Raw genomic sequence first — 26,963 nt, 5'->3', positions numbered from 1 at the left:
GTGACTCTCTGTTGCCTACGTTCAGATGACTCATGCAAACTGCTCCATTTGTTTTTTGTGTCTGTACTGTTTTTTTTCTCATGTATGTTCTCTGGTGTTCTCTGTCTGTCCCAGGTGTTTCTGTAAGGACTGTCTGGAAATCCTGGTGGGACTGGGCACCTTTGACAAGCTGAAAGATATTGATCCATGGAGCTGCTACATGTGCAAGCCGTCAGAGTGCGACGGAAACCTCAAACTCAGACCAGACTGGAGCGTCAAGGTTCAGGACTTCTTTGTCAACAACAGTGCCATGGAGTTTGTACGTACCACACTTTCCTCTCTAAGTGCACATTTCTATTTCACATGTTGGCTTGAAGTTAAATTCTCACCAAGTTTACATTACTAAAAAATAGGGCTGTCAATCAATTAAAATAGTTAACTGCGATTAATCGCAAATGAATCGCACATTTTTTGTCTGGTCAAAATGTACCTTAAAGGGGGGGTTTTGTCAAGTATTTAATACTCAAATATACTGCTTTATGCAAATGTATGTATATATATATATATTATTGGAAATCAATCAACAACACAAAACAATGACAAATATTGTCCAGAAACCCTCACAGGTACTGCATTTAGCATAAAAAGTATGCTCAATCAACATGGCAAACTCAAACCCAACAGGCAACAACAGCTGTCAGTGTGTCAGTGTGCTGACTTGACTGTGACTTACTCCAAACTGCATGTGGGCATGTCTGTAAAGGGGAGACTCGTGGGTACCCATAGAACTCCTTTTTATTCACATATCTGGAGGTCAGAGGTCAAGGGACCCCTTTGAAAATGGCCATGCCAGTTTTTCCTTGCCAAAATTTAGCGTAAGTTTGGAGCATTATGTAAGCTACTACGACATGGTTGGTACAAATTGATTTCTTAGTTTTTTTTAGTTTCATATGATACCAGTATGTTCACTCTAGCTTTGAGCCCACTACCACCTTAAAATTGCAAGTTGGGTCAATGCATTGAAGAAATTAGTGGAGTTGAAAACGAATTTGCGTTAACTCGTTATTATTGTCAGTGTTTTCCAATATCGTGCAGCACTAATCTATGTTCACCCTGCCAGTCAAGATTTATCATATTTCTAGTGACTAGTCTTCCATTCTTAACACTTTTACACTCTTAACTAGTAAAAAAAAAAGCTGATATATACTGTAACAACTGTCTATTGCTGAATATACTGTTATATAAATGATTGGTGCAGTGGTACTGAATGTTGTCTATTTACTTTTTTAATCACAGGAGCCTCACAGAGTTTACCCCTCCATCCCCGCTGATCGGCGCAGACCAATCAAGGTGCTCTCGCTTTTTGACGGCATTGCAACAGGTTGGTTAATCATGTTATGTCACAATCTTGTGTTTTAGACAAACTCATCCAGTCTCTGTGATGTTTTGTCTACAATGGTGCCTTATTGCGCAGGCTTACCTGGGCTGAAGCCCCGGGCCTCCGAGTACCAGGGGGCGAGACACAAGTTTAATAACAATAATTAAATATCAGGGTTTTCCATGCCATCATACGGCTGGACAAGCCGACGCACGGCATGCCACAGGAAGGGGTATCGAGAAAGAGGGTGCTGTTATGTATCAATACTATGTTCACGTTCTGCAATATCAGTGGGCCTACATAATATCGCAATGATAGCGAGTCATCTACTCATTCTGTTAGAAAGTCAGGGCGGAACTGGTTGTTTACTAATGATGATAAGCACTGATAAAACAATGTTACTACTACTGTTACTACACACTAATTGAGTGCCAAATAAATGTTAGGTAGTTAGCAAATAAGTACAAGAAGTCGCTTTCTGTGATTGAATGTTAATTTTCTATACACTGTGTATCCATAACATGCAAGTGTCTTCACAGTAGCCCATCTACCATACACACCGCTGTCATTGTCATCAGCTTATTGGCCAAGAGAAGTTGAAAATAAATCAATAACACAACAATAGGAGATAGTAAAATAGGCCTACTTATCACATGTATGTTTTGAACACACCAGATGCACATGATGCAATTCAGCAGCCCTTGTAGTTGGATCAGGGCTGAGCATCAGCTGGTTCAGGTGTGTTAAAACAGAGAGAACCTGGAGCAGGTAGGGGGTCTGGAGGTCTGGAGCTGGGAACCCAGGGTCTAGGCTATATGCTAGAATAAATACAATTAATGAAACATTATTCAAAAGTTTTCTGAATCTGCTCTATTGATTGATCATTTACAGAATATGATTTTACAGGGTAAACATTGCCAGAAGAATTTAATGTTCAGACAAAAGCTGTGATATGTGTAAATAATGAAATAATTGTTATAGCAAGTTTTGTTTTTTAGCTTTTTGGGTGTCATCTATAGTTCTAATAATGGTCCAAAATTATGTAAAATTGCATTGTTTTAGTTCAAAAACCTTCTGATTTTCTTGAGAGAGGACCTTCCAGCCCCCACCACAAATGTATACCATTTCCTTTGTTGCCGCTGTGCCTGCAGGTCTACTGGGCTCAATAACCTAGCTTTGTCTTGACTTATAGTTGAGGTATTGTCTTATAATGATGAGTTTCGTATTCTGTTTACTGATTAGGAGGGCACTCCGTTTAATATTTGTTGCTATCCGTTGACGGGGGGTTCTGAATTAAAGTTGCCGTGATATATTGGGAAGGGAGGGAGGAGCCTCCAAAACGTCCGTAGCCCCGGGGCCTCGAGTCATATGAAGGCGCCCCTGTATACATACTACTGAAGAGAAGCCTTTGGAAGCTTCAGTCAGACAGTTACCTGAACCAAAAGTACAATGTTAAATGGGAAAACAGTATTGGAGTTTGGATTGCATAAAATGTGTGTATTCTTCTTATGAGGAACCTGTTTTTAACTACTGTTGCATCATGATAGGCTACCTGGTGCTCAGAGACCTGGGCTTCAAGATCGAGCGCTACGTTGCTTCAGAGATTTGCGAAGATTCGATCGCTGTGGGGATGGTCAAGCACGAGGGAAAGATCGAATATGTCAACGATGTTCGAACCATCACAAGGAAACATGTGAGTACAAGCTGAAGTAACGGTCGAGGCTAAAAACAATCTAAAAATATGGACTCAAGTTAAACCCTGTGGTTGTGTGTTGCAGGTGGCTGAATGGGGTCCGTTTGATTTTCTGATCGGAGGCAGTCCGTGTAACGACCTGTCCATGGTCAACCCTCTTCGAAAAGGATTATTTGGTATGCAGCTTCCAAAACTTTTGTTAGAGGCATTTTTGGTTGTTGTGCATGCTGAACAGTAGTTACTGATAAAATACTGGAGAAAATAAGCTTTCAGCATCCTCTACACACGCTTTATAGCTTTCTGTTTATCTCTCTCTGTTTGTCCTGCAGAGGGCACTGGAAGGCTCTTTTTTGAGTTCTACCGCCTTCTGACCTTGTTGAAACCAAAGGAGGATGAGGACCGTCCATTCTTCTGGTTGTTTGAGAACGTCGTTTTCATGAGTGCCAACGATAAATCAGATATCTGCAGATTCCTGGAGGTGATTACAATTGATCACTGTTGAAAGTAACCTCTAAGCCCAACGGCAGGAAACAGACTGCATTATCCTTAACCATTAACCTTTATTGCTCATTGTTTATGTTCTTCCTTTTTTCAGTGTAATCCAATTCTTGTTGATGCAGTGAAAGTCAGTCCTGCTAACAGAGCACGCTACTTTTGGGGAAACCTCCCTGGCATGAACAGGTACATAATAATACACAATCATATTCCCTTCCTTCATGCATCTTCTCACATGTATACCTTCAAAAGATTTGTTGAGTTTACATGCCCGTCTGTGTTTCTCTTTAGACCTCTCGCTACGTCTCTAGATGACAAAGTGAACCTTCAGGATTGTTTGGAACTCGGACGCTCGGCAAAGGTAGAGGCATATAGTTTGCTGTATGTTAGATAGATGATAGCTTGAAGTGCTATTATAGTTTGTTGTTGTTGAAGCAACCATGTAACCAGGATATCTACAGGTCTTATATGGCATTCTATGTGGTATTAAAAGGGTCTTCAAAAGTCTTAAATTTACCAACGGCACGCTGGCGGGTCCGGCCACTATTCTCTTTCAGAGGTTGTTGCGGGCTGAGCTTTCAAGCTAGAGCGAAGGTACTGATATATGAAAACTAGAAACCGAAGAAATCCATTGGTACCAGCCATGTCATGCTAGCTTGTCGGAAAGAATGCTAAATAACGCTACAAAGTTATGCAAAATTTTGGTGAGGAAAAACTGGCATTTTCAAAAGGGGTCCCTTGACCTGTGACCTCAAGATATGTGTTTGCAAACCATGCAGTTTTTTTGAATGCAGTATAAATGTGTCCCTAAACAGTCTTGGGCTTGCATAAATTGAGTATCACTGTAAAGCTGAGACTCTTGTGGATCCAATAAGCCCAGTTGTATTCATGCTTTTTCTATGGTGTTCCTCAAGGTCTTGGTGTCTTAATGTGGTATTTTGGAGGGATTATTGATCAGTTTTATCAATTCTCGAGTGGTCAAAAATGATTCAATTTAGCACCAAATCTTTATAACAAATAGTATCAACCCAAAATTTGCTAAACAATTTTTGAGTGATAATAGAGCATGGGAATGACCATCATATACTTCTATCATCATGTTCTACGCTTTTATACACTTTTGCAATTTATTTTAATTGATAAATTAATTAATTAATTTTGTATTTTTTATTAATGACTAGAAAAACTTGACCCACAGAAACCTGCAGAAAACACCTGATTCTGATTTGTCGTCTCTTCCTGCAGTTCGACAAAGTCCGCACCATCACAACAAAGTCTAACTCTATAAGGCAGGGGAAGCTTGGGCCACTGCCTGTCTCCATGAACGGCAAAGAGGACTACCTGTGGTGCACCGAAATGGAACAGTAAGCATTTCTGGAGAATATTTTTTTTGCAGGCCACTTCCCCTTGTAACACATATTAGATTATTAGACTTTTCTTGTGACATTTTCAATGTGGTCAACTCTTTTAGGATCTTTGGCTTCCCCAAACACTACACGGACGTGAACAACATGGGCCGGTCGCAGAGGCAGAAAGTCCTGGGTCGCTCCTGGAGTGTCCCTGTTATCCGTCACCTCTTCGCCCCGCTGAAAGATTATTTCGAATGTGAATAACGACTGTGAACCCAACAGCAGTGGTAAACCTACTGCCTTATGACCCCCCCCCCCCCCCCCCCCCCCCTCCCCCCCTCCTGCATTACTAGCTAGTTCAAACTCTCTTGTCTTTTTCTGAAAGACTTAATTTAGTATTAACTACTTTGACTTTTAGAAGTGTTTATTCCTTTGCTCCTTTTAATCCTGTAAGTTGTCAGTCATCCATGATCCACTATCACCAGCAGGCACCGACACTTTTCAGTTAGTTTTTACAGATTTCCTTTGATAAATGATGGTGCTGTGATCAAACAATACGCTCAGAACATGGGCCTGAATCACGAAGCGAGATTAGACTGTTGTCAGCTGAGGCCAGCTGTCTTTGGGCTTAACATACTGAGTTTGCAATGAAGCGATAAAGTTGCAATAGAGACATTTTAAAGACCAGTAGAATCACTTTGCCCGCCATGATAATTATAATTAATCATTATAAATTAATCTCTGCTTTGCCAGCAGGAAGCGCTTCACTTAAATTGTTTTTAAGTGTATCATCAATCCATAATTGTTTGTTCATCATTGGACAAAATGCCTTTATAGTAATACCTAGATACATTTCATATTTGGATGTTATTCCTAATATTTCTACAACTTCTTATTCTAGTCTCATTGTGTGATCATGTTTAACATATACAGTATATTGATAACCAGCCTTGTGATACCGGTTATTCAGGATCATCGATGTCAGTAACCCAAAGAGAGCCGGTGACCTTGCTTCGTGGTTCAGGCCTCAGGTCTCTACCTCAACATTGATTTATTGGTTAAAAATCTGCAGTTACACTTTTTTATCCTGTATTTAATTTATGACTGAAATCTTCCTACGTGATTTGTATTTTATATTGTTTTATCTTATAATCTTGGAAAGGATTTTAAGTCTGACCTAATCAAGCTCCTCATTAGCTGTGATTATTTTATCTGCTCTTTTAAAACGTTTTTATCCAAATTACATAAATCTCACTGTGGTACACCAGTGATTTTGTCCAAAATTACCTCCCTGGTTTTGCATCGGTGCTAACATTTTATCTGTTTTAAGGTCTGCTATTTATACCAAAAATATTTTCTGTCTACTCATTGAGAACAAACTGTTGAGATTTTTATCATTATTATCATGTACTGTATGTTATCATATTACAACTGGAGTGTCTTCAATATTACTGTGATAAGGACAAGACTGCCAAGGTCTGACTTAAACATGATGAACATTGTCCTCTAAACGTATGAGGCATGCACCTTAAAGGATCATAACGATGGTTTTGCACATTTCCTCCCCTTAATAAGAAAGGGTGTAGAATATAAAACAAAAAAAGCCAAACATATTTCACAGCACAGTGTAACTTCCAGCCAATGCACGCTGCTTTGTTTAAGTACCAGCTTTTATTAAGCTTTTCATAAAAGAAGACCAACACCTATCTTCCTCAGGGTCAAACAATGTATACTCTATACTGTTTAGGGTTAGTTTTTTAAGCAACGTATGACAAATAAAAAATATGACAATAAATAAATAGAAATTAAGAAATGCAAAAATAAAATAAATCAATAATGAACAATGAACGCAAAATAAAGATAATAAAAAGAATGAAAACAAAACAATCAAATAATTAATAAAATGATTTCACAGTCTGGTAGACTATCTTCAGCCTTCAGCGGGTTAATGACCTTAAGGACCGTGGCTTTTAAAAATGCAGATCACAATTTTTTAATTACATTGCCACGGTGATAAAGGCTTTTAGACATTTGTACTTAAACGAAGCAGCGAGCCTTGAACTTGTTGTAGACAGTAGCCCTCCTGTTTATCCAACTGGCTTCCTTAAATGTTTCTCTTTGTCATCTTGGAGTGATGTGGGCATTTTTTCAGTATTTTTTGACATTTCATAAACCAAACAATTAATACATTATTCTAAAGAATATTTGTTAGAATAACTAAACTAATAAATTACTTGTGCCCTAATATTTTTTGATTTTGGACCGTTGGTTGGACAAAAATAAGACATTTCACTGTTTTCTGATGTTCTATCAGCCGAACAATTCATTGATTAATCAAGAAAATAATCATCAGATTAACCAGTAATGAAAGCAGTCATTATTTGTGTCCCTGCTATAATCAAGGTCACTTTTTAACACGTTTTGTTAACAGCAGTAATGTTTATGTAGCTTACACACAAAAACCACTGGTATGGTCCTTTAAATCTCAGTGAGACATGAACCATTAGTTTGCATGCATGTGAATTTTATCTGTGTTTTTGTTTTCTAAATGTTGATCTTTTTTTAAAATGACCTCTTTTTATAATTCTCTTGAAACATCGACAGTACTGTTCAGGTGTCCCAGAGTTCCGATTTTATGCTCAACTGTGTTTTTATCGTTCAGATTGATCATGTTAGCCTGACTGAAAGTTAAGATGTTCAGATTGATCATGTTAGCCTTACTGAAAGTTAAAATGTTCAGATTGATCATGTTAGCCTGACTGAAAGTTAAGATGTTCAGATTGATCATGTTAGCCTGACTGAAAGTTAAGATGTTGGTGCTACTTTCGGTACGGATCACTGTTGGTTTCACTGTGGTTGACCACACATCACTGTACTTTATTGGTCCACTGCATGTTGTGCAGTTACACACAGACCTGCATGATGGACAGGCCTACAGTGATGTCGTAGACACTGTTACCTCATTGTTTGTTTGGGACTTTTGATTCCTGATGGTGCTACGCTAACGGTGCTAACTTTGCATGTACAGTTCGGGTTTGGTTTTGTCTTCTATGTATCTTCTTTTTTTTTTTACCTCTGCCTTTAATTGGCAGATCTTAAAGTGAACTTTTCTTGTAGACTGTTGTTATGCTGTGTGTTGATTGTTTATTTGTTTTAATGAAATGACAAAATGAAGTAGGGAAATATTAGTGAGATGTAGAGCTTGTGTCCTTGGTGGAAACAACAAATGGCATGTCAGGACACAAAAAAGTGTCAGTTAGATTCAGGCATAACTGAACAGGTGTTGCCTGTTTTTATGGGCCAAAGTGTTTGTTTTTTTGTTTTATTCTTTAATTTTTATCAGGTCCTAACTAATTTAGCCCCCAAAAAAAATCTATTCTAATCTATTTCCTGAGTGGAAACCTCTCATTTTGACTTGTTTTATTGCTTTGACATGACTAATTAAACACATAAATCCAGGATGGAGTGCCCTAGACCCCCCACCCCCCTGTTGTTGTTTTTTTAAATCATTATGTTAATGTAGTTTAGTCCTACTTAAGGTAGATAATTAGGAAATTAAGTTACAGATCACCTGGAGTTTAATGGTGTTGCATCATCAGCTGATGGAAATAAAATCTGTGCTGCATAACCTCTGTTTTTATATATCAAGTTATTATACATGTTACAACTGAAAGCGCTTTTATTCAACCACAAGAGGTCAACATTGTTCTCCAAAATGCTTCACTAAATCATTTTGGGACGTGCTTGGAGATAATCAGTGGCTTTATGTTGAGCTCATCAGCCTCCTGTGGACTTTCATCCTGTCACAACTGCAGCTGTTTTAGATGAATGTGTTTATATGGCGGCAGCAATGTTATTTTATTTCACCAGGATAATCCTACCAATACCAATGAGGCTTTCCAGGGAGTTCTTGGTTCATAAAAACAGTCAAATAAACCAGTTAGCGCAGTCTGTTGAACACAGTATTTCAGGTGTTTCCAGGAGATGTTGGTCCCACCTCTCCAAAGCCTTTTCTTTAGACCTGTTTGCAACCATTAGTGGCAGGTTGTGAAGCTGACCTGAACAGCTCTTTCAGGTATAGAGGGACGACATGATTCAAAGATTTAAAGCGCAGTTCTGTCAGTGCATTTGCAGAAGCCTGCATTGGTGGAAGAAGTACTCAGATCTCTTACTCAAATAAAAACAGCGTAAAATACTTCGTTACAAGTAAAAATTCTGAGTTCAAAATCTTACTTAAAAGTACATACGTTTTAGTGTCAAAATATAGTTAAAAAAGTAAAAGTACTCATTATGCAGAATGACCCATGTCAAAATAATATACAGTATATTATATCACTGAACTATAATTATTGTTGCATTGCTGTATAAGCATGAATAATGTTGCAGCTGGTAAAGGTGGAGCTTATTTGAACTACTTTATCTACTGCTGGTAGCTTATAATAATACATCATAATTTAGCAGTTGATTCATTTTTTGTAGCCTATTAATAATCTGATCCTGCAAACTAATTTAAGTTATCAAATACATGTAGAGTAAAAGGTACAAAATGTCCTTCTGAAATTGTAATGGTGTAGCATACAATGGAAATACTCAAGTAAAGTACAATAAGTAGGACAATTGAGGGCAAGCAGAGTAATTTGGGGTACTAGCTCACATATTAAGTACTTATTTTGAGGTTTATTTATCTGTTTCCTGCTTCGCCTTTCAAACCTCTCTCCTAGTTATGGTAAAAACATGTCATCTAGTTGGAATTTGTCATACTCTTTATTAAAACAAAGAGTGAAAAGTCACTTGGAAACGGATGATATTTCCCAGGGTTTCAGTCTCCTCTCCATCTGAGAAGGAGTGGGACTCTGGTTGGTTGGTTTTATGTCCAGATTATTTGCTCCAGGTATTTCCTTTCCCTCCTGAACCAGTCGCATCACCTCCGCAAAGGAGAGCTGCTTCGCTTCTGTCTCTGCAGATGTTTCTGCTGTCTGGTTTTTACTGATGTCAGAGTCCGAAAGTGTCCTCTGGTCCAGCTGTTCAACACCACGGTCCTCTGGAGTCACATGAGGAGAAGCAGAGCTCCACTGTTTGTAGCTGTTCCGGTCTATGGGCTCCACAAACCTGGTGATGACAGACAAGGATTCAATTACTGTGGTAACTTTAAGTTTAAAGAATATGAAACCATTTAATTTAATTTAATTACCATGTTACACCATCACAATGCCAGACATAGTCCAAACCCCAAAATTATTAAAACATAAATTAAAAGTATAAAAAAAATTGTGAAGCTGAAACTGAAATTTTTTTTGCATGACAAATGACTGAAATGATTCGCAAATTAATTAATGTTCTGTCAATTGACTACTTGATAACTCGAATCTGTTCAGCTGTACTTATAAATTACACTCCCCAACAGTATTCACAACAAAACATCATATTTTATAAGCTATTTTTATGTTTTGAGTGCAAATATAAAGTATATGTATAGTTCAATAAGGAATCTGTTTAATTATTAATGAATGACTTATGGAGAAGGGTGGGATTAAATAAGTTTGTACTTCTTCTCACTCCTTTTCGAATATGTAAATCAAGACATCAAGTGTTTGACAATTTCTTTTTCTTATGCTTTTCATTGTAAGTAAATACTACTTGTTTCTGGCTGTCCACTTGTTGGTATGATCATTCTCTTTTTCTTTATTTTTTATATTTTTTTTTTGTATTCTATATGTTCGAAATAAATTTTGAAATTAAATTAAATAACTAGCAACTAAATAAATCAAATCAATATAGTGAAGTAAAAAAAGTACAATATTTCCCTCTGAAATGTAGTGGAGCAGAAGTAGGCATGAAAAAAAACAAACACTCAAGTAGAAGTACCTCAAGTTCGTACTTAAGTACAGTACTTGAGTGAGTGTACTTCGTTACTTTCCACCACTGGCTGCACAGATGTGACATACCTGTTATAGAAGAAGAGTTTGAGGTCCAGATGTTTGCTCTCCTCTCTGCTGCTGCTCTTTAAATCCTTCAGACCGTCCTGAAACCGACGATCAGCCTCGAAGTCAAAACTGTCAAACCTCAAGAAAACAGACTCCATCTCTAAACTCTGATTGAACTTTGATTGAACTGAATTCTCATCTGAAACACAGATATCAGAGAGCAGAGAGCACTTCCTACATTGTTTTTATTTGGCATCAACAAATGTGTCTAAAGAAGGCCCACAGCTGACTGAGAGAGCAGAGCTGCAGCTGCACCGCCTCCTCAGGTGAGATACAGTACTGCAACACATCACAAGACTTATATCAACGTGTAAACATACTCTGTTACAAGTCCTGCATTCAGTAAAAATACTTACATGTAAGTGTTACGTTTTACTGGATTTTTATATACAGATACATTAAAGGGACTGTTTGTAACTTCTTACACGTATAAATCAATACGGGTCGGTGTCCCATGCGCGCTCCCGTGTGGCTACGCTGTTCAGACAAGACTCCAACACAAACTACACGGAAGCATCAAAACCTCAAAGTTATATCTAGTGAAGCCCGTCTTGCAAAACAGTGTTGGCTGCGGTCGGAGGACGCGGGTGAGACCGTAGCTTTGGTCTCCAGGGCCGGAGTCTTTGCTGTACTCTGCTCCTCTACCTGCCTTCACTCAGCTCGCTCCACCTCACGTGTATGCGCGCACACTACACACTGCAGGAGAGTTAGTTTAGCTCTGAGAATATCTAGTGAATGTACAGTGGACGTTTGTGCAGAAATAACTGCTGCAGCTCCTCCAGACTGTCAGAGGTTTCCCGTGTCTTGTGAAGTGACGGGGCTCAACGAGTAACATTATTGTCTCCGACCGGGTGCCAGTGTCTCCCTGCTCCCTCCGGCTGCGGTCGGGAGGCTGAGGCAGGAAAAGCCAACACTAGGATCAGCAGTGATTCATGGAGAGACCTTCGTCTGGTCAGCAAACATTACTGCCAAGCAGCTGAAATATAGAGTTTTATAGTGGTTTTAGCTGACGTGTGTCGCCTCACTGTTTTGACGGATACTCGCTCACATTCAGGTAGCGCGTGCACACGAGCGAGCGCGATCAACAGGACGCTGACTTTCGTTTACTTAACAGCCACAGATGTCGCTGTTACAACCAATTTCTGATTCTTACAAACAGTCCCTTTAACATGTAAAGTTGGAGCTGGTCAAGGAGAAGCTAGTTTTTGGTTTAAATAATTTCTACATGAAGTATTGGCCTTTAATTGTAGTCCTATATTGAATGACCTACAGTTCTAGTAAACCAGAAACATGACTGTCAGTCAGTTATTTTGTCAACAGTAAATGAGAGCTAAACCTGATTTTGGCATTGGATTTGGATTTGCACCTTATTGTTTTCTTAGAGTCTTTATATTTGCATTCTTCCCACTTTGTATTGAAACCGCTGCACAGCAATTTCCCTCTGGATAAATAAAGTTTTATCTTATCTGATCTTATCTAAATTCTTTGCCATTTCTAATATACATATAGATTAAATGTATACATCAGTATTTATACATTAATAGTATTATTTGTAAGAAGAACACATAGTGCCAGTTCCCACTGACTGTTTTTTGTTTTTTAAATATCCTTAAAATATTTTAACATTTATATATTTAATGGTAAAAGTTCCCTGAAAAACTATTGCAATTAATCAAATTAGCTAAAAACAATTGACAGTGTGTCTGGGACCTTGGGGCCCCGGGGTGGTTGGCTGCTTTGCCTGTATGAAAATCCAACCTTGGCTCAAATTATTTTCAATATAAATGCAGATTTACAATATGTTTTCAAAAGTGCACAACAGGAAACACATTTCCCCCTTAAAGTGTTTTTTTTTTTTACATATATAATATGCAATTATGATTATTCCAATTTGTTGTATTTCTGTAAACACGCTGTGGAATAATTCATGATTATTCCTGAATATCACCTTTGTCAGAAAAGTTGTTTACTGGCCTGTTTTCTGTGTGTTTCGCCACCTTTTCACTAATCCTGTGAAACTGGGTTATGTTGAATTGGAGACACTCCACTGGGAGCTAACCCACATTGTTGGTTGTGTGTGTGTGTGTGTTTTATGGGTAACAGTAGAGGGTGACCAAATGTGCTGAGCAGAAACGTGACACCGTGTGATTGTGTGACTTCGTCCTTGACCGCGGCCGGCCAGCTGCCAGCCGCCACCGAGAGGGGGAAAAAAAGTATTTCAGCTGATCTGCTCCGAGAAAATCGGAGCTTCCATCTCACGCTAAGAATCAACATTTAATATCCAGGTATATCACAAAGTTACAAAAGAAAGCGCTACACTTTGATACGCTGGCTGCAGTTCTTCAGCAACAGTGAAAGTGAAGCCTCACACAATCAGAGAGAGAGAGATTGAGGGAGGAGGGATCATGCTCCTGACCGGCGAGGAAATCTGATCTCATTAACTACTTAGCAGTTTACTTTTTCTTTTTTGAGCATGTGACGTAACTGCCTCCCTCCTGAAGCAGCTAATTACTGCAGAGTAAACAAGTTTCTGCAGCTTAAATAAAATCAGATTTCAGGGTGAGGTGTGACTGTGAGACCTCGACGTAGATGAAAAGATCACAATACAACCTGTTGTTCAGATCTAGTAGATATTTATTCAATAAAAAGAGGTTATTCTCTACGAAGTACTACAAAGATGATATAAATTTAATTTGCAGTTTACAATATAAGTGCAAAATCAGTGTCATATAAAGTTTAAGTTGTAAATATGAATTAAGCTTTGTAACATTGTAGTTGTAATCCACATTAAGCCCATCTGTAAAAGGAGACGAGTGTTATAAAATTGCACCAAAAGAAAACACAAGGACTGAGCTATGAAGCCTAAACATCCCACATACAGTCTACCAGTTCTCCCAGTTCAACCATCCTGCAGTAAAGCAGGGTTTACATTTGAAGATTACATTTTAAATTCCTTTCCCCGTCGCTCTGACCGCTCTCAGCTGTCCAGAAGTGTCAGTAATAGCTGCCGTTTCTCTGCCCGTTCACTCACGGTTGGAGTCTGCAGCGGCGCTCGCTGGAGGCGAGTGTCTGTGTCGGTGGAGTTTGCTCTGGTTTGACGTTTGTCTCTGGGTGGAGCGAGATGGGCGGGCGAAGCAGAAGGTCAAAGTGCTGCTGGAGCTGCAGTCGTAGTTTCCCTCCTGGTCAGTAGAGAAAGAGAAGAGAGAGGACTGAGATGAGACAGAAACACTTACAAAGAGTCCGTAATGCTTTACTGCACAATATCACTCTGTTGGAGGTCATTGGGTCTGCAACTAACAGTTATTTTCAATATCAAACAATCTTTTTTTTGAGTAATCATTTAATCCAAAATAAGTCCCTTACACTTTTCCAGACCTCAACGTGACATCTTCACATTGCTTGTTTTGTCTGACATCCAAAACCCCCAAATATTCAGTTTGTAATGATACAAAACAGAAAAAACAGACGTAACAAGCAGACGTTTGGTACTTATGCTTGATAAATAACTCAAAATTGTTGTTAATTGTCTGTCGTTGAACTCATTAATTGATCAGTCATTGCAGCACTAGAGCTCATGGTCAGTTTTAAAAGATTCAACTTGACGGTCAACCATCTCGCCTCTGTATACCTGTTAGGATTGCCGCGATATACTGGTATTAACGATAACTTTAAGATTTAAAAATGAAATATTTGTAGTGATCATTTGTCGGAAAAATCAAAGGGCCAATGATGCACCATGGGTATGCGGTATATGTGGCTGCCCACAGTGTTACCCAATTCACTACAGACTCTCTCTCCTTCTCCCTCCACTCGTATTTTGAGTGTAATTCATTTTCCAAAAGAGGGACAAAATGCACAATACACAAAGTTAAAGATGAATTTGACTGATATTATTATTATGATTTTTTCAAATTTTCTGTAGATATTGCAATAATATTGTTTTTGTGAATTCTTTTGGCCACAATAATCGTGTAGTGAAAATCTGATATTTTGACAGCCTAGTACCTGTATTAGTCTTTCAAATGGCACTGATGGTGTTTGGGAATTTCTCATGTACACAAAATCCACATACTATGCAGTTGGAATGCACTACATACTCAGTTTTACGCCATACTTAGTACAGGTATGAATAGTATATTAGTATGTGCTTTTGAACACAGCCATTGTTTGTTACACTCACCTCTGTTGGGAGTGTATTTGGGCTCTGTCGGACGCCGTGGTTCAGACTGCTCCCCTTCTCCTCTCTCTGCTTCATGAACCTCTGGTTGACGATCCTCGTCACGCTGTCGTTCCTGTGCAGCGGAGCGGCGGGAGGCCTCGTTGGAACACGTTCCAGGTTCTTCAGACCGTTCTTCGTCTTCTGCCCTGACCCCGGTACTGGTACCGGTACCGGTTTCTCTGCCCGGCCGCTCACCCTGCGCAGGAACTCTGTGACCATGCCATAACGGTTGGCACCTACAGGTTTGCTTGGAGGCTTGGCGCTACCCAGAGAGCTGTGGCTCTGTCCTGCGACGGTTCTGTGACTGGTTTGTCGAGTCCACGTGAGGCCGGTGTGGCTTTGGTGGTTCAGGTTCCACAGTGCTCGGTCTCTGGAGGTGGATGGAGATGAGGAGGAGGAGGTCATATTGGTGGATGAGGAGGGAGAGGATGCACCGGATGCAGAGTGTCTCCGGTACAGTTTAGGTGAGGAGGTGGAGGATCTGGACCTCTCGATTCTGCCTGGCACCCCGTCCAGTGAGGTGGAGATGTGGTGAGAGCGGGCGGAGACAAGGGAGGTGCTCAGGACCCGGGATGGACTGCCTCTCACAGTCACTGACCCATCTGTCTGCAGACCAACGCTCACCATCTGTGGCTTCATGTGGGTCTGAGTACCTGAGCAGGCCACGTCCACCCACCGCTGCTGTAATCTCCCCCTCCTCTCCTGTGAACCGCCATGAACTGACTGCCTCCAGCTGGCCGTCATTTCCTTCATGTCGTCGCTGAGGTTAGCAGCTGAGCCCAGACAGAGCGGAGAGAAGGAGGTCGCCGGCGTGCACCAACAAGAGCCAGAGTTGACAGACTCTCTGTCTGCGACGGGGCTTTGCTTCAGCTGAGCCAGCTGGACTCTTCTGGCTGACGGGGGGCTGTAGTAGATGCGGTAGGCAGACTTCTCCGGGGCAGTGTGGCTCCTCTCCATGGACATCTGCTCAAAGTCCAGATCAGGGAAGCTAAGCGGCATGATTAGATGGTCCCACGTCTTAACGGGGTCTTCTTGGTCCAGCTGGGCCGCCTCCTGGCTCAGATAGCACCAGTTCTTCTTCTTCTCACAGTCATGTGGAGAAACCCGAAGTCTTTTCACTTTTGAGCTGCACGTTCTGTGAAAACAGCAGGTGATACATGAGTTATTATGACCTCAGTGACTTCAGGGACAAGATGTGAACGCATGAAAAACACTCACCTGTCAGCTTCATCGTGAAAGATACCGGCACACTGAGCAAAGGGAGAAAAACACAAACAGTATCAGCCAAGCAATGGTTACTAGAAATTAGGGGTGTTTCATCACGATGTGATGGACAACGATACAATATTTTCTGATATCACAAGATACGATTTCAATTCAAATCAGGCGCCTGCGATATGAGACAATATCATATGCCCATTTAATACAATCAGTCACATTTACATCAACTCACAACAAACAACTACAATATTACTGGCTCTTCCAGACATTGAAATGAAAAACAATCTATTCTTTTTAATAAAAAGAATAAACATAAACCCCCTGTTGTTCACTATAAAGTTTCACATTTATCATCTTTATTTGTGAATGTTTCTTATCAGTTAAGAATTTCAAAATAAGGGCGTATCTTAAAGAGGATGATATATATCAATGCTTTCACTTTGCATCGATGATATTGGATCGTTGATCATTAAATTGATATATCGTTCCAGATCGATGGATCGTTACACCCTTAGTAGTAATGGTGAAAGTTTCCGATGTTCACGACTTGCGAGCGTTCACATCATCAAGACGGATGTGGTTGTGAGCATTAAAATATTCTGCATTGACATTGTAATATCATAACCATTAAATTTGGGTTCTATTACATTGAATGACGGTCTGTATTTGTTGGGTTTTCTGGCACTTCCGTGTATTAAACGTGCCTCGGGGGAAAGGAGGGATTACAGTCTAGCCAGTGGAATAAGGAGGAAAAACACCATTAAAGAAATTAATCCGGCCCTTCAAAGCAGATCTTGAGTCAAGCTGTGCAAAGGACACACCAACAGTTCAGTGGCAATGACTCAAATGTTAGATTACAGTTCTTATCTAAAACGTTCTACTTGCATTTGACCAAGCAGCTGGAAACAACTGTTAAGGAGCTGTTAACGTTTTAAAGAATGTACATTCATGCACCAGTTCAGGACGACGCAGAGAATCAGTCGAGTGTTTCGATGCAGCAGATTTGAGCATGCCTGTCCTGTTTGGCTGCAGCCCCTCCGAGAGATTGGCCTAAATACTCTGGCACGAGTCTTTTCATGATGCCTGTTGAACTGAGTATCGGGAGGACGTGTGGCCAGGGAGACGGATCATCAGCAGGACTTCCTGCTGTATCGCACAGCCTCACACACAGCAGGAGAGACACACATGCCTGATGGGTATTCGCCATCCTTACCTCAGCTGCCCTGCCCTGCTTGGCCTTGGCCTCACTGTCGGGTTCAATCCGTTCATCCCGAAGCTCTGCGCCGAGGTCTTGCAACAACCCCCGCAGCGCAGACATGATTCTGTCTTTACCCTGAAACAAAAACATCCAGATATATTTGTATATATATAAAAAACAGCTCCAAATTTGCTGATTTAAGTATCAACAACTTTACCTCTTTCCCCTCCAGGGGTCCTTTAACTTGACACCATTGATGGAGGATCCACAGAATCTGCAAGGACAGTCGCATTTTTGGGGTCCTGCAGCTGCGGATGAAGTCCGATTGGAAGGATTGTCTCATTTGTTTTTCTCTCTCCTTAACCTCTGAGGTGCGGAGGTCTTCTACACACTCCTGCTTACTTGGTGACTCTTCAAGATTAAGATCTTTACAGTCTTCAGAGACAGAGGAGAAAGTGCAGGAATCCCAAACACGTCCGTCCTTGTGAACGCCTGAATCTTCTCCTGTTAGGAGCGTCTCCACTCTCCCGATGAAAGCCAACAGCATGGCCTGTTGAAGCTCCAAAGCCTCATTCAAAGGCCCCGGTGGGAATATCTTATGCGCCTTGCCATTCAAGTCCACCTCTGTCGGAGAGGTAAAAGGTGAGCGGTGCCCGTTTTTTGGTGGCGTCACCAGGAGCTGGATGGCTGAACTCAAAACGCAGGAATGATCTCTGAGAGCTAGAAGAGCTTCATAGTCTTTCACCGTCATTCCTTTGAGACCTCTGTCAGGTTTTTTGTTCATATCGCTCTCATGACTGTCTGAAGGGTCCCACTCACCGCCCACAGGACCCTCTCTAGTAATATTACAAGCAGTAATCCTCCCTTCTGTCTGTGATGAAGCCTCAACGTCACCTTTACTTTTCTCTTCTTCCTCGTCCTGACCCTGCTCGTACATTGCGCATCCTGTTTTCAAACTTCCCTCTCTGTCCTTCGCCGGCGTGGAAGCTGACAGATTTTCTTCCAACACATCCCGATTCTCTTCTTCTTCTTCTTCTTCCCCTCCTCCTCGTCCCATTTTCTCTCTCATGTCGCTCATTTCTGCTCGCAGTCCGCGGTTCTCCATTTCCAGTTCAACGATGCGCCGGCTGAGGAGCGTGGCCTCCTCTTCCACCAGTTTCAGGTGAACTTTGACCTCTGCCTCCCTGGCGCGGGCGTAGTTTTGTTTGCCCTCAGGATATTGGGTGGCGTCTATGCCGCCGTAGGCTGAGTGGTATTTGGCCAGCTCCTCACGCATGCCCTCACTCTCTGATACCAACTTGGTGAGCTTCTTGCACATGAGAGCTAATTCCTCTTTGGCAAAGTGGAGTTGGCACCTGAGATCGCCGCTGTCATCCTTTGGGCAAGCAAACAACAGTGAATATCATTCTGATGAGGATGATGAATCAGTATACTGCAACATGCAATTTTTTACCTGTGCAGCCACATTTGAAATCAGACTTAAACTACAAACATAGCAAACCTCAATCTGCTGAGAGAGCCTCTTCTCAGCTCTGCTGGCTGTCGATCGGATGCTTTTCTTCTTCAGAGTGCTCTGAGGGATGAAAACATGGCAGAGAGGTTTATGAATGGTGCAACACTTACAAAAACAGATCCAACTGAGGAACTTGTCATTGGTGAGCCATTTTAAAAAGCCATGTGAATTATTTTAGATGTCTCAATTTCTTCAACTGAAGTGACATAGAGACTTGGCTGCACCTTCTGAGACATCTTTACTGTATCTGCCTTCTAGAGATGCCCGGAAGTGAAAGTGTATAAGGGCTTAGAACATTATAATAGAAGAATATGATAGCCATCCCCATGCTCTATTATGTCTCACGAGTTGTTGCAGCAATTTCTGTGTTTTGATACACTGATTTTTTGCTAAATTTAACCATTTTTTACCTACCGAGAATTGATAAAAATGATCAAAGATCCTTCCGAAATACCACAATAAGACACCAAGACCTTGAGGAACACCATAGAAAAAGCCATGCTGTGATTTGGTATCAAAAACTTTTTACATTTGAAGATTCCTGCAAGACTTGCATTTTTTTCGGCAATTGGATGGTGAGCACTTCTGTTGTGGAAACTGCTCAGAAACCCCATTATTGTCAATATACCTAGGAAAGCCATCCATCCTCTGAATGCTCTAGGTCTTTAGTTTGTGGTTGTAAAGTTTCATGAGGCTGTGATTATCCTAGAGGTCACAACAGGTCATTATATACAGTAAGGTCAAGTTTTAAAAAATGATCTCACTACAATGAAATGGCTGCTATGGGGACTAACATCATCACACATGAATACAGTTGGGTTCATTGGTCTCAGCTTTACAGTGATACTCAATCTATGTAATTCAAGACTGTTTAGGGACTCCAGTATGCAGAAATATTCAAATACACCATTTTAGAATAGGTGAAAATAACATTTATACTGCCAGAAAACTGCATGTGATTATCATAAAGTGGGCATGTCTGTGAAGGGGAGACTCGTGGGTACCCATAGAACCCATTTTCATTCACATATCTTGAGGTCAGAGGTCAAGGAACCCCTTAGAAAATGGCCATGCCAGTTTTTCCCTTGCCAAAATTTTGCCTAACTTCGGAGAGTTATTCATCCGCGTTCCCGACAAGCTAGCATGACAAGATTGGTACCAATGGATTCCTTAGGTTTTATAGTTTCATACTAGTACCTTCACTAGCTTTAAAACCGAGCCAACTACAGCCTCTGAAAAACAGTATGCCAGCCAGGCCCGCCGGTGGGCCATCGGATCACTAACTGGTTAAATAAATATAATTTAAAATGTTCATTATGCCCTTGTGCTTCTTCCAGAGATGCATAAAATGCAATAACAGTCAGCAGTGTAATTTGATCCAAACTGTTTCTTAAGTCTTTCCCTTCTCTACATGAGTGAGTTTATTTGTAAGTCTGAGCATGAGAGGAATGTAAGCTTCAGTCTGGCTGCAGCATTGTCTCGCTCGTAGACACTAGACAGGACGGCTCAGTGTTAATAATAGTCATCTTCTACAGGCTACAAGGGGCAAACATAAGGAGTGGGTCATGGTGGTTTAATTCAAGGTCAGTGGCCTTGTAGTCTGTATAGATACTGTTATTGTGACCTAAAATGTGATAAAAGTAAGAAATATGCATGATGGAGATAAATGTTTTACATTTCTTGAACTGGAAAGTTTCAAAATAAAAGTGCACTTTTGGTCTTCCCTTATGGTTTCGTCATTGTTCGGGCATCTGCAGCTACGTTGTGACCTGACGGTATTAAATTACCATTCAAGTCCCACAAACAGGATCACAGCAGGTCCAGTTGCGGTGGGAGTCTCTGAAGTTCATCCTCCTTCACATCCATCTACACTGTGTTTGTGCCTCTAGATTAGGTAATCTAAGTGGATTTCCCTGCTGGGATCAAAGGGACTAGCAGCTGCCTCCGATGAGTGGGCCAGACTGAGCTCATGCCAAAGCGCCGAATCCTGGATTAAAGCGAACACGTGTCACTGAAGTGCACGGCCGTTATCACAGGAGCAATCGAGGCAGGTGGGGCCGCAAGAATAAAAGGTGGACTGGAAATTGAATCACTGTCAGGGTGTGGTAGTCACCTTCTGATAAAGGCATGGGCGGTTGTAGGTCAGTATGCCGGCACACAAACACCAATTTGAATGCCGTAATGCACGCTGATCCAGATTTAGCCTATAGCTTAATAGGAGCAGAAAGGGAGAAAGGGAGTCTATTTTTGTGATCTCTCTCTCCCTTTTCTCTGTGAGGATATCAGCTGTGCCTGAAGTTCAGGCTTCAGCATACCAGGCTGCTTCACCCTGACCAGGCACCAGGCAGCTGCTGGCCGTGCCCTCCACTCATATCATTGATCTGCACCCGGGTCATGTGTCACCTGACATCAGGGTGACTGAGGGATGAGGGGGACAACTGGCTGGGATGGGTGCAGCTGTGTAGCAGCAGAAATGAGAGGAGGATTCCTGACTAGAGGGATGGAGGTTCATGAAGGGTGTCGGTGGCAGCAGCTTATTTACCCAATGTACAGATTTATTTAAGATCCTCTCCAGACCTGATTTAAGACATATAAACTCTCCATCATTCTGCACAGTGAAGCTCAAACATCCAAGTGAAGTAACAATAAGCAAAACTCTTTTTTTTTAACTGGGGGGGGGGGGCTTTAACGTAAAATGTTTTAATATCGCACCTCTCTGGTTTTCTCCACCTCAGCCTGCAACACCTGCTTTGCCACTTCCAGTTCCTGAGTCTTCTCACGCAGCGCCTCATTTTCCCACTCCAACTGGGAATCCTTCTTCTGCACCGCCTCCAGCTCGTTGTACAGACGGAGGGACACACTCTTTGCAACCTGTAAACAAACCCAACAGCAGGTTAGTGCATTTCCAATCATGGTCGGATTATGAGACAATGGTCCCCTGGGAACCCCCCACCCCTCCCACATAAGAGCAAGACCCAAAGATTGAAAAAGACACAAAACAGACTCTCTCTGTGGTAGTTTTGTGTCTCTTTGTGGTTGTTTCGGGTCTCTTGGTGGTAGTCTTGCATCTCTTGTGGTCATTTTGCTTGTTTTGTGTGTCTTTGTGGTCATTTTTATCTCTTAGTCTTGCGTTTCTTGTGGTTGTTTTGCGTCTTTGTGGTCATTTTGCATCTCTTCGTGGCAGTCTTGCGTCTCATGTGGTGGTTTTGCGTATATCTTTGTGGCTGTTTTGTGTTTCTTTGTTGTCGTTTCGCAACTTTGTGGTCATTTTGCATCTTATTGCGGTCATTTTGTGTCTCTTGTGGACGTTTTGCATCTCTTAGTGGTCGTTTTGCGTGTCTTTGCGTCTTTGTGCTCATTTTACCTCTCTTGGTGGTCGTTTTGCATCTCTTGTTGTTAGTTTTGCGTCTCCTTGTGTTTTGCTTCTCTTGGTGGTAGTTTTGTATCTCGTTTCAGGTCTTTGTGGTCATTTTGTGTCTAGTTTTGCGCCTCTTACAAGAAATGTTAACAGTCTCTTCAATCAGCGACTCGGGAGCTCTGGCTCCAATCAAGCAAAGCGCTGTAAAGAAAATCTTTTGGCCCTGATTTCACCTCCTTCCCAGAGTTGTAAAAGAGACTTTAGAGGGAAATGCTTGTAACAGGAATTCACTATATGAGTGTGTGTGGGGTGTGAGAGTGAGGGGGTGAGAGCGTGAGGCTGTTGGGAATCCTACACCACCACGCACACCCCGGCTCAAAGAAACCGAGTCTGGCTGCCACCAGAGAGTCTCATTTAACAACAGAGCGATTGACCTACTGCGATTCTGATTACGATTACTGTGCTTTTATGTTTCCTACTGATGGAGAACGACTCACCACGTAATTACACCATGGTACGACAAAAATATAAACAGGATGCATGATGAAGACATTTCCCACTAATGACATTTTTGTGGTGCTGACGAACAGCAGGAAGTAATTTACAGCACAGCGAACAGTCGTGAGTCAGGCTGCTGTCAACTGATTACAGTCCTTCAGTGCGTATGAACCAAACAATCACTGAAATGAGAAATAGCTTTGTGGGAATAACAGACTGATGTTGCCAACTGGAATAGCAGTGATTCAGTCAAAAGTCAATTTGACAGGAATTTACTGTTTTGTCAGTGGTGGGCGAGTTTTAACAAGACCGCATGATGACGAAGGAGGAGGAGTAACTATAATGACCTCTGACCTTGATATCGTGCTCCAAGCTCCGGACCAGCTCCCCGTCCACCTGCCCCGTCTGAGCCACACGGATGCTGCGGCGCTCGGCCTTGCGGAGGCGGTAGTGCAGGATACGACAGGACTTGTTGGCCTGCTCCAGCAGCAGCCGCAGCTCCTGCAGCTGGTAAACCTCCTCCTCCTGGAACATGTCACGCATTTCCAGCATCTCACAGCGAAGCTCCTCAACCTCATCCTGGGACAAACAACACAGAAATACAACTTTTAATTTTGCTTTTGATTATATATTCAAGTAGCCTTTTGTGTGATTAATTGATTTGTAATGAACATTATCTTTTGAGTATGAGGAAAGTAAAAAAAATATTATTTATTATTGCACCTCAAGCTCACTTCCCTCTGAGCTGCCAAAGTAAAAGTCCAGAAACGTTTCCACTTATATAGGAATGTTAAAGTTAAAGCCATTCTGGGTCAAAGTTGTGGAAGTACTGGTGGATGGTTTGGTTCAATAATCCCTTAGACTCCTTATTTTTGTTTATTAGAGTATGGTGGTTATGATTACAGCTTCCAGTTTTTTTAAGGCACTGGAAAATAGTGAAACTCTAGATTTGAAAGATCTGGTTTTCTTTTGTATTCATTTTTACTGTTGTCTGTGTCTATTTGTATTTACTTCTTGATTTATTCGTAATATTCTACACCATATTTTGTAATAATTTCTACTTTAATGGTATAAATATCTACTCGCAGCCTTGTAGCAACATTTTCTTTAAAATCCACAACAATTTAACGGGACACTCATCGATTTTACACATGAAGCTCAGTTTACTCAGCCCGTGAAAACAGTTGTATAAATGTCTTCTGTGGCTCTAGAGAGGACTTCCTATACAGTCTGAGAAACTGACCCTGATGATGTTACAGGGTGATCTCAGTTTGGGTTTGAGATTTAAAGATTTAACTGGAGCAGGCTGTGTTACAAACTGGAGGTGTGGATTGTGAAAGAAGTAGGACATTTGGGAGGCAAGGGGCCTAATAAAAGATGCTGTCTGATTGCATTATGGGAAATGTAGGATCCAGTGTGTTTGGACTAAAAGTCAGGATTTCTCAGCCTCAGCCACTTCGATTATTTTTAACTTTCTTTTTAGAATCTCTCTCTTGTAAGTCCCACCACTTTATGAAAGTGCAACACTAAATCACTGGAGTACCCCTTTAAATACCAGAAAGCCAAATAAAACTTCCCTGTGAACCTTCTGATTGGTTAAATTTCCACTTTTTAAAATCACTATTCCGTCTTGGCATAGTGAATACCAGGAACTATTTACAAGGCCAGTCTTAACCATTACATAGAAGGCAGCAGTCTCAATCACATTACATACACTGAGTTACTGCAGGTCACTGCATTGAGCCAGTGTTTGTTTGTGTTTGTTTGTCACGAGTTTTCACATTGTGCTTTGTCTTCCATTCAGCAGTTTTATTTCAAAATACCAGTGAAAATGTTACTGCTAGGGCCACAAGTGAGTTGTGTCACTCGTGACTTTTGATTCTTGCATGAGAGCCTGAAGTCTCTAATTAAGACTGACAAGAGCATTTACACAAAATCGGCTCTGGTGTTCAGAGTTTGAGGACCTCGTTTATATATATATATATATATATATATATATATATATATATATATATATATTATATATATATATATAATATATATATCACGAAGAAGCGACACAAACCAACATATAAACACAAATAAATCCATGAGAATAGAAATAAAATCACAATCTGGATTAAAACTAAATTAAACTTACTTTCAAATATTCGTTCTCTGATCTCAGATCGTCCACCTCCCGGACCAGATCCTCGGTTGTGTCTCCCATCATGAGATCCATAAACGCCTCCGAGGAGTTATACAGACTGAGCCCGGCTCTGGCAGCATCATCCGGCTGCAGAGAGCAGGTCTCCCTCCTCGGTACCTTCACACACGGTTTAATGTCTCCTGTCTCCTCCGGGCTGTCCGGGCTAACACCGGCTCCCGCGTCGATCCAGCTTAAATCATTGTCGCTGCTCGGAGAGTCCTGCTTATTGTTGCCCTCCGAGGTGCAGTCTGATATCTCTGAGCTGCTGTCTGAGGAGGACAGTTTACCAGACGGACAGCCGGAGTCTTTGCTCAGGTCCTCTGAAGCGTTGCTGGCATCGGACAGCTTCCTCTGGCTCTCCACCGGGACACCTGAGGACACTTTACCCGGTCGTTTCACCTGCAGTCCGGCCGGTTTCACCTCCTTCACAGAGTCTCCTCCTGGACCTGACTGAGAGACACTTTGAACATCTTTCTTCTTCTTCTGGACAGAAACCTGCTGCTGAGCCCTGGGTTGTTTCTGGCTCCGGAGAGCAGTCTTTGAGCTGCTCATCACCACTCTCTTCTTCTTCACCTTCTTCTTCTTCTTTTTCTTCTTCTTCTTCTTCTTCTTCTTGCTTTTTCACTTCAAGAAGATTATGATGTTTCCACAAATATGATGAAATGTATTAAAGTCCTGCAGCTCAGAGCTCACTGAAGACAACCTGAAGACTGGTTGCTCTCCATCCTGAATGAAGACTGAAACTTTGCCAAAATGTGCGCAAGAGAAAGAGGACAGAAAGTGATCTGCAGTGGATGTTTAATGACTTCCGGCCAGCAATTCCAAAATAAAAGTCTTCCATTGACCTTTGATGAAACACTCTCGATAAAGACTTGTAGCCTACAGATCTGTTAGGTCAGGGGTCAGCAACAAACAAATATCTGTCTGGAGCCGCAAAACATTTGAGCATTGTGATGAAGGTAACACAGTTTATAGTGTAAGTATATAGTATATAAGTCTAATGCAGTGAGGGCCCAAGTGCAAATGTACGACGGAGTATGAGGGCCACATTGAGGGAAAAAAATAAATCTGAGATTTCGAGAATAAAGTCATAACTTTACAAGAAAAAAGTCGTAATATTACGAGAATAAAGTCATAATTCAACGAGAAAAAAATTGTAATATTACAAGAATAAAGTCATAACTTTACGAGAAAAGAGGAAGATAACACGTAAAATAACTACTTTATAATATTATGACTTTATTCTCGTAATATTACGACTTTTTCTTCTCTTAAACTTCTGACTTTATTCTCGTAATATTACGACTTTTTCTTCTCTTAAACTTCTGACTTTATTCTCGTAATATTACGACTTTTTCTTCTCTTAAACTTCTGACTTTATTCTCGTAATATTACGACTTTTTCTTCTCTTAAACTTCTGACTTTATTCTCATAATATTACGACTTTATTCTCGAAATCTCAGATTTATTTTTTTACCTCAATGTGGCCCTAATACTCCGTCGTACTGTCGTACCATAGACCTACAACAATGATAAATAAAAATGAAAATGATAACAAAAAACACTTATTTATTTCCATTTTTAAAAATCCACAGGGAGCCAGTGGAGAGGAGCTGAAGAGCCGCATGTGGCTCCGGAGCCGCAGGTTGCTGCCCCCTGTGTTAGGCCTATCAAACGACTGTAAGACGTATCCCTTTATAATCAATTGTGCCAAAATAGTAATATTTGAGTAGAATTAATTGACTTAACTGCTTTTTCTGATTTTCATTCCAACTTACTCTCATCTACTGTTACGGATATGTGCAATAACATATGCTGATCACTCTGTGCAATAATGATATGATGCTGTGCAATAATTATATAATTATCTGACGGACACTTTGTGCAATA

At 41.0% G+C, this 26,963-nt stretch overlaps 2 protein-coding genes across 11 annotated transcripts in view; one reads left to right on the top strand and one right to left on the bottom strand.

Moving 5' to 3' along the window:
• LOC141772483 (uncharacterized) overlaps nt 1-7,220 on the top strand; it is a 75,375-nt gene extending 68,155 nt beyond the window's left edge. For all 10 annotated transcript variants that reach the window (XM_074643496.1, XM_074643492.1, XM_074643488.1 and 7 more), the window contains 9 exons: nt 115-298; nt 1,276-1,360; nt 2,905-3,050; nt 3,136-3,226; nt 3,380-3,528; nt 3,646-3,731; nt 3,837-3,906; nt 4,791-4,909; nt 5,017-7,220. In XM_074643496.1, the coding sequence (XP_074499597.1) occupies nt 115-298; nt 1,276-1,360; nt 2,905-3,050; nt 3,136-3,226; nt 3,380-3,528; nt 3,646-3,731; nt 3,837-3,906; nt 4,791-4,909; nt 5,017-5,158 (1,072 nt within the window). In that variant the 3' untranslated portion in view covers nt 5,159-7,220. The remainder of the gene's footprint in view (nt 1-114; nt 299-1,275; nt 1,361-2,904; nt 3,051-3,135; nt 3,227-3,379; nt 3,529-3,645; nt 3,732-3,836; nt 3,907-4,790; nt 4,910-5,016) is intronic.
• A 6,271-nt stretch (nt 7,221-13,491) lies between these two features.
• On the bottom strand, nt 13,492-25,828 carry LOC141772467 (uncharacterized). Its single transcript, XM_074643459.1, has 9 exons — nt 25,026-25,828; nt 23,240-23,464; nt 21,742-21,900; nt 19,018-19,089; nt 17,734-18,891; nt 17,532-17,651; nt 16,316-16,347; nt 15,059-16,232; nt 13,492-14,057 (listed from the first exon to the last, which is right to left on the bottom strand). Exons 1-9 carry the CDS (start codon nt 25,623-25,625, stop codon nt 13,902-13,904), a joined length of 3,696 nt encoding a protein of 1,231 aa, XP_074499560.1. The 5' UTR covers nt 25,626-25,828; the 3' UTR covers nt 13,492-13,901.
• Nucleotides 25,829-26,963: the final 1,135 nt, after the last annotated feature.

The sequence above is a fragment of the Sebastes fasciatus genome, chromosome 8, assembly GCF_043250625.1.
Source record: "Sebastes fasciatus isolate fSebFas1 chromosome 8, fSebFas1.pri, whole genome shotgun sequence".
Classification (NCBI taxonomy): Eukaryota; Metazoa; Chordata; class Actinopteri; order Perciformes; family Sebastidae; genus Sebastes; species Sebastes fasciatus.
This window is presented reverse-complemented; position numbering and strand designations above follow the sequence as displayed.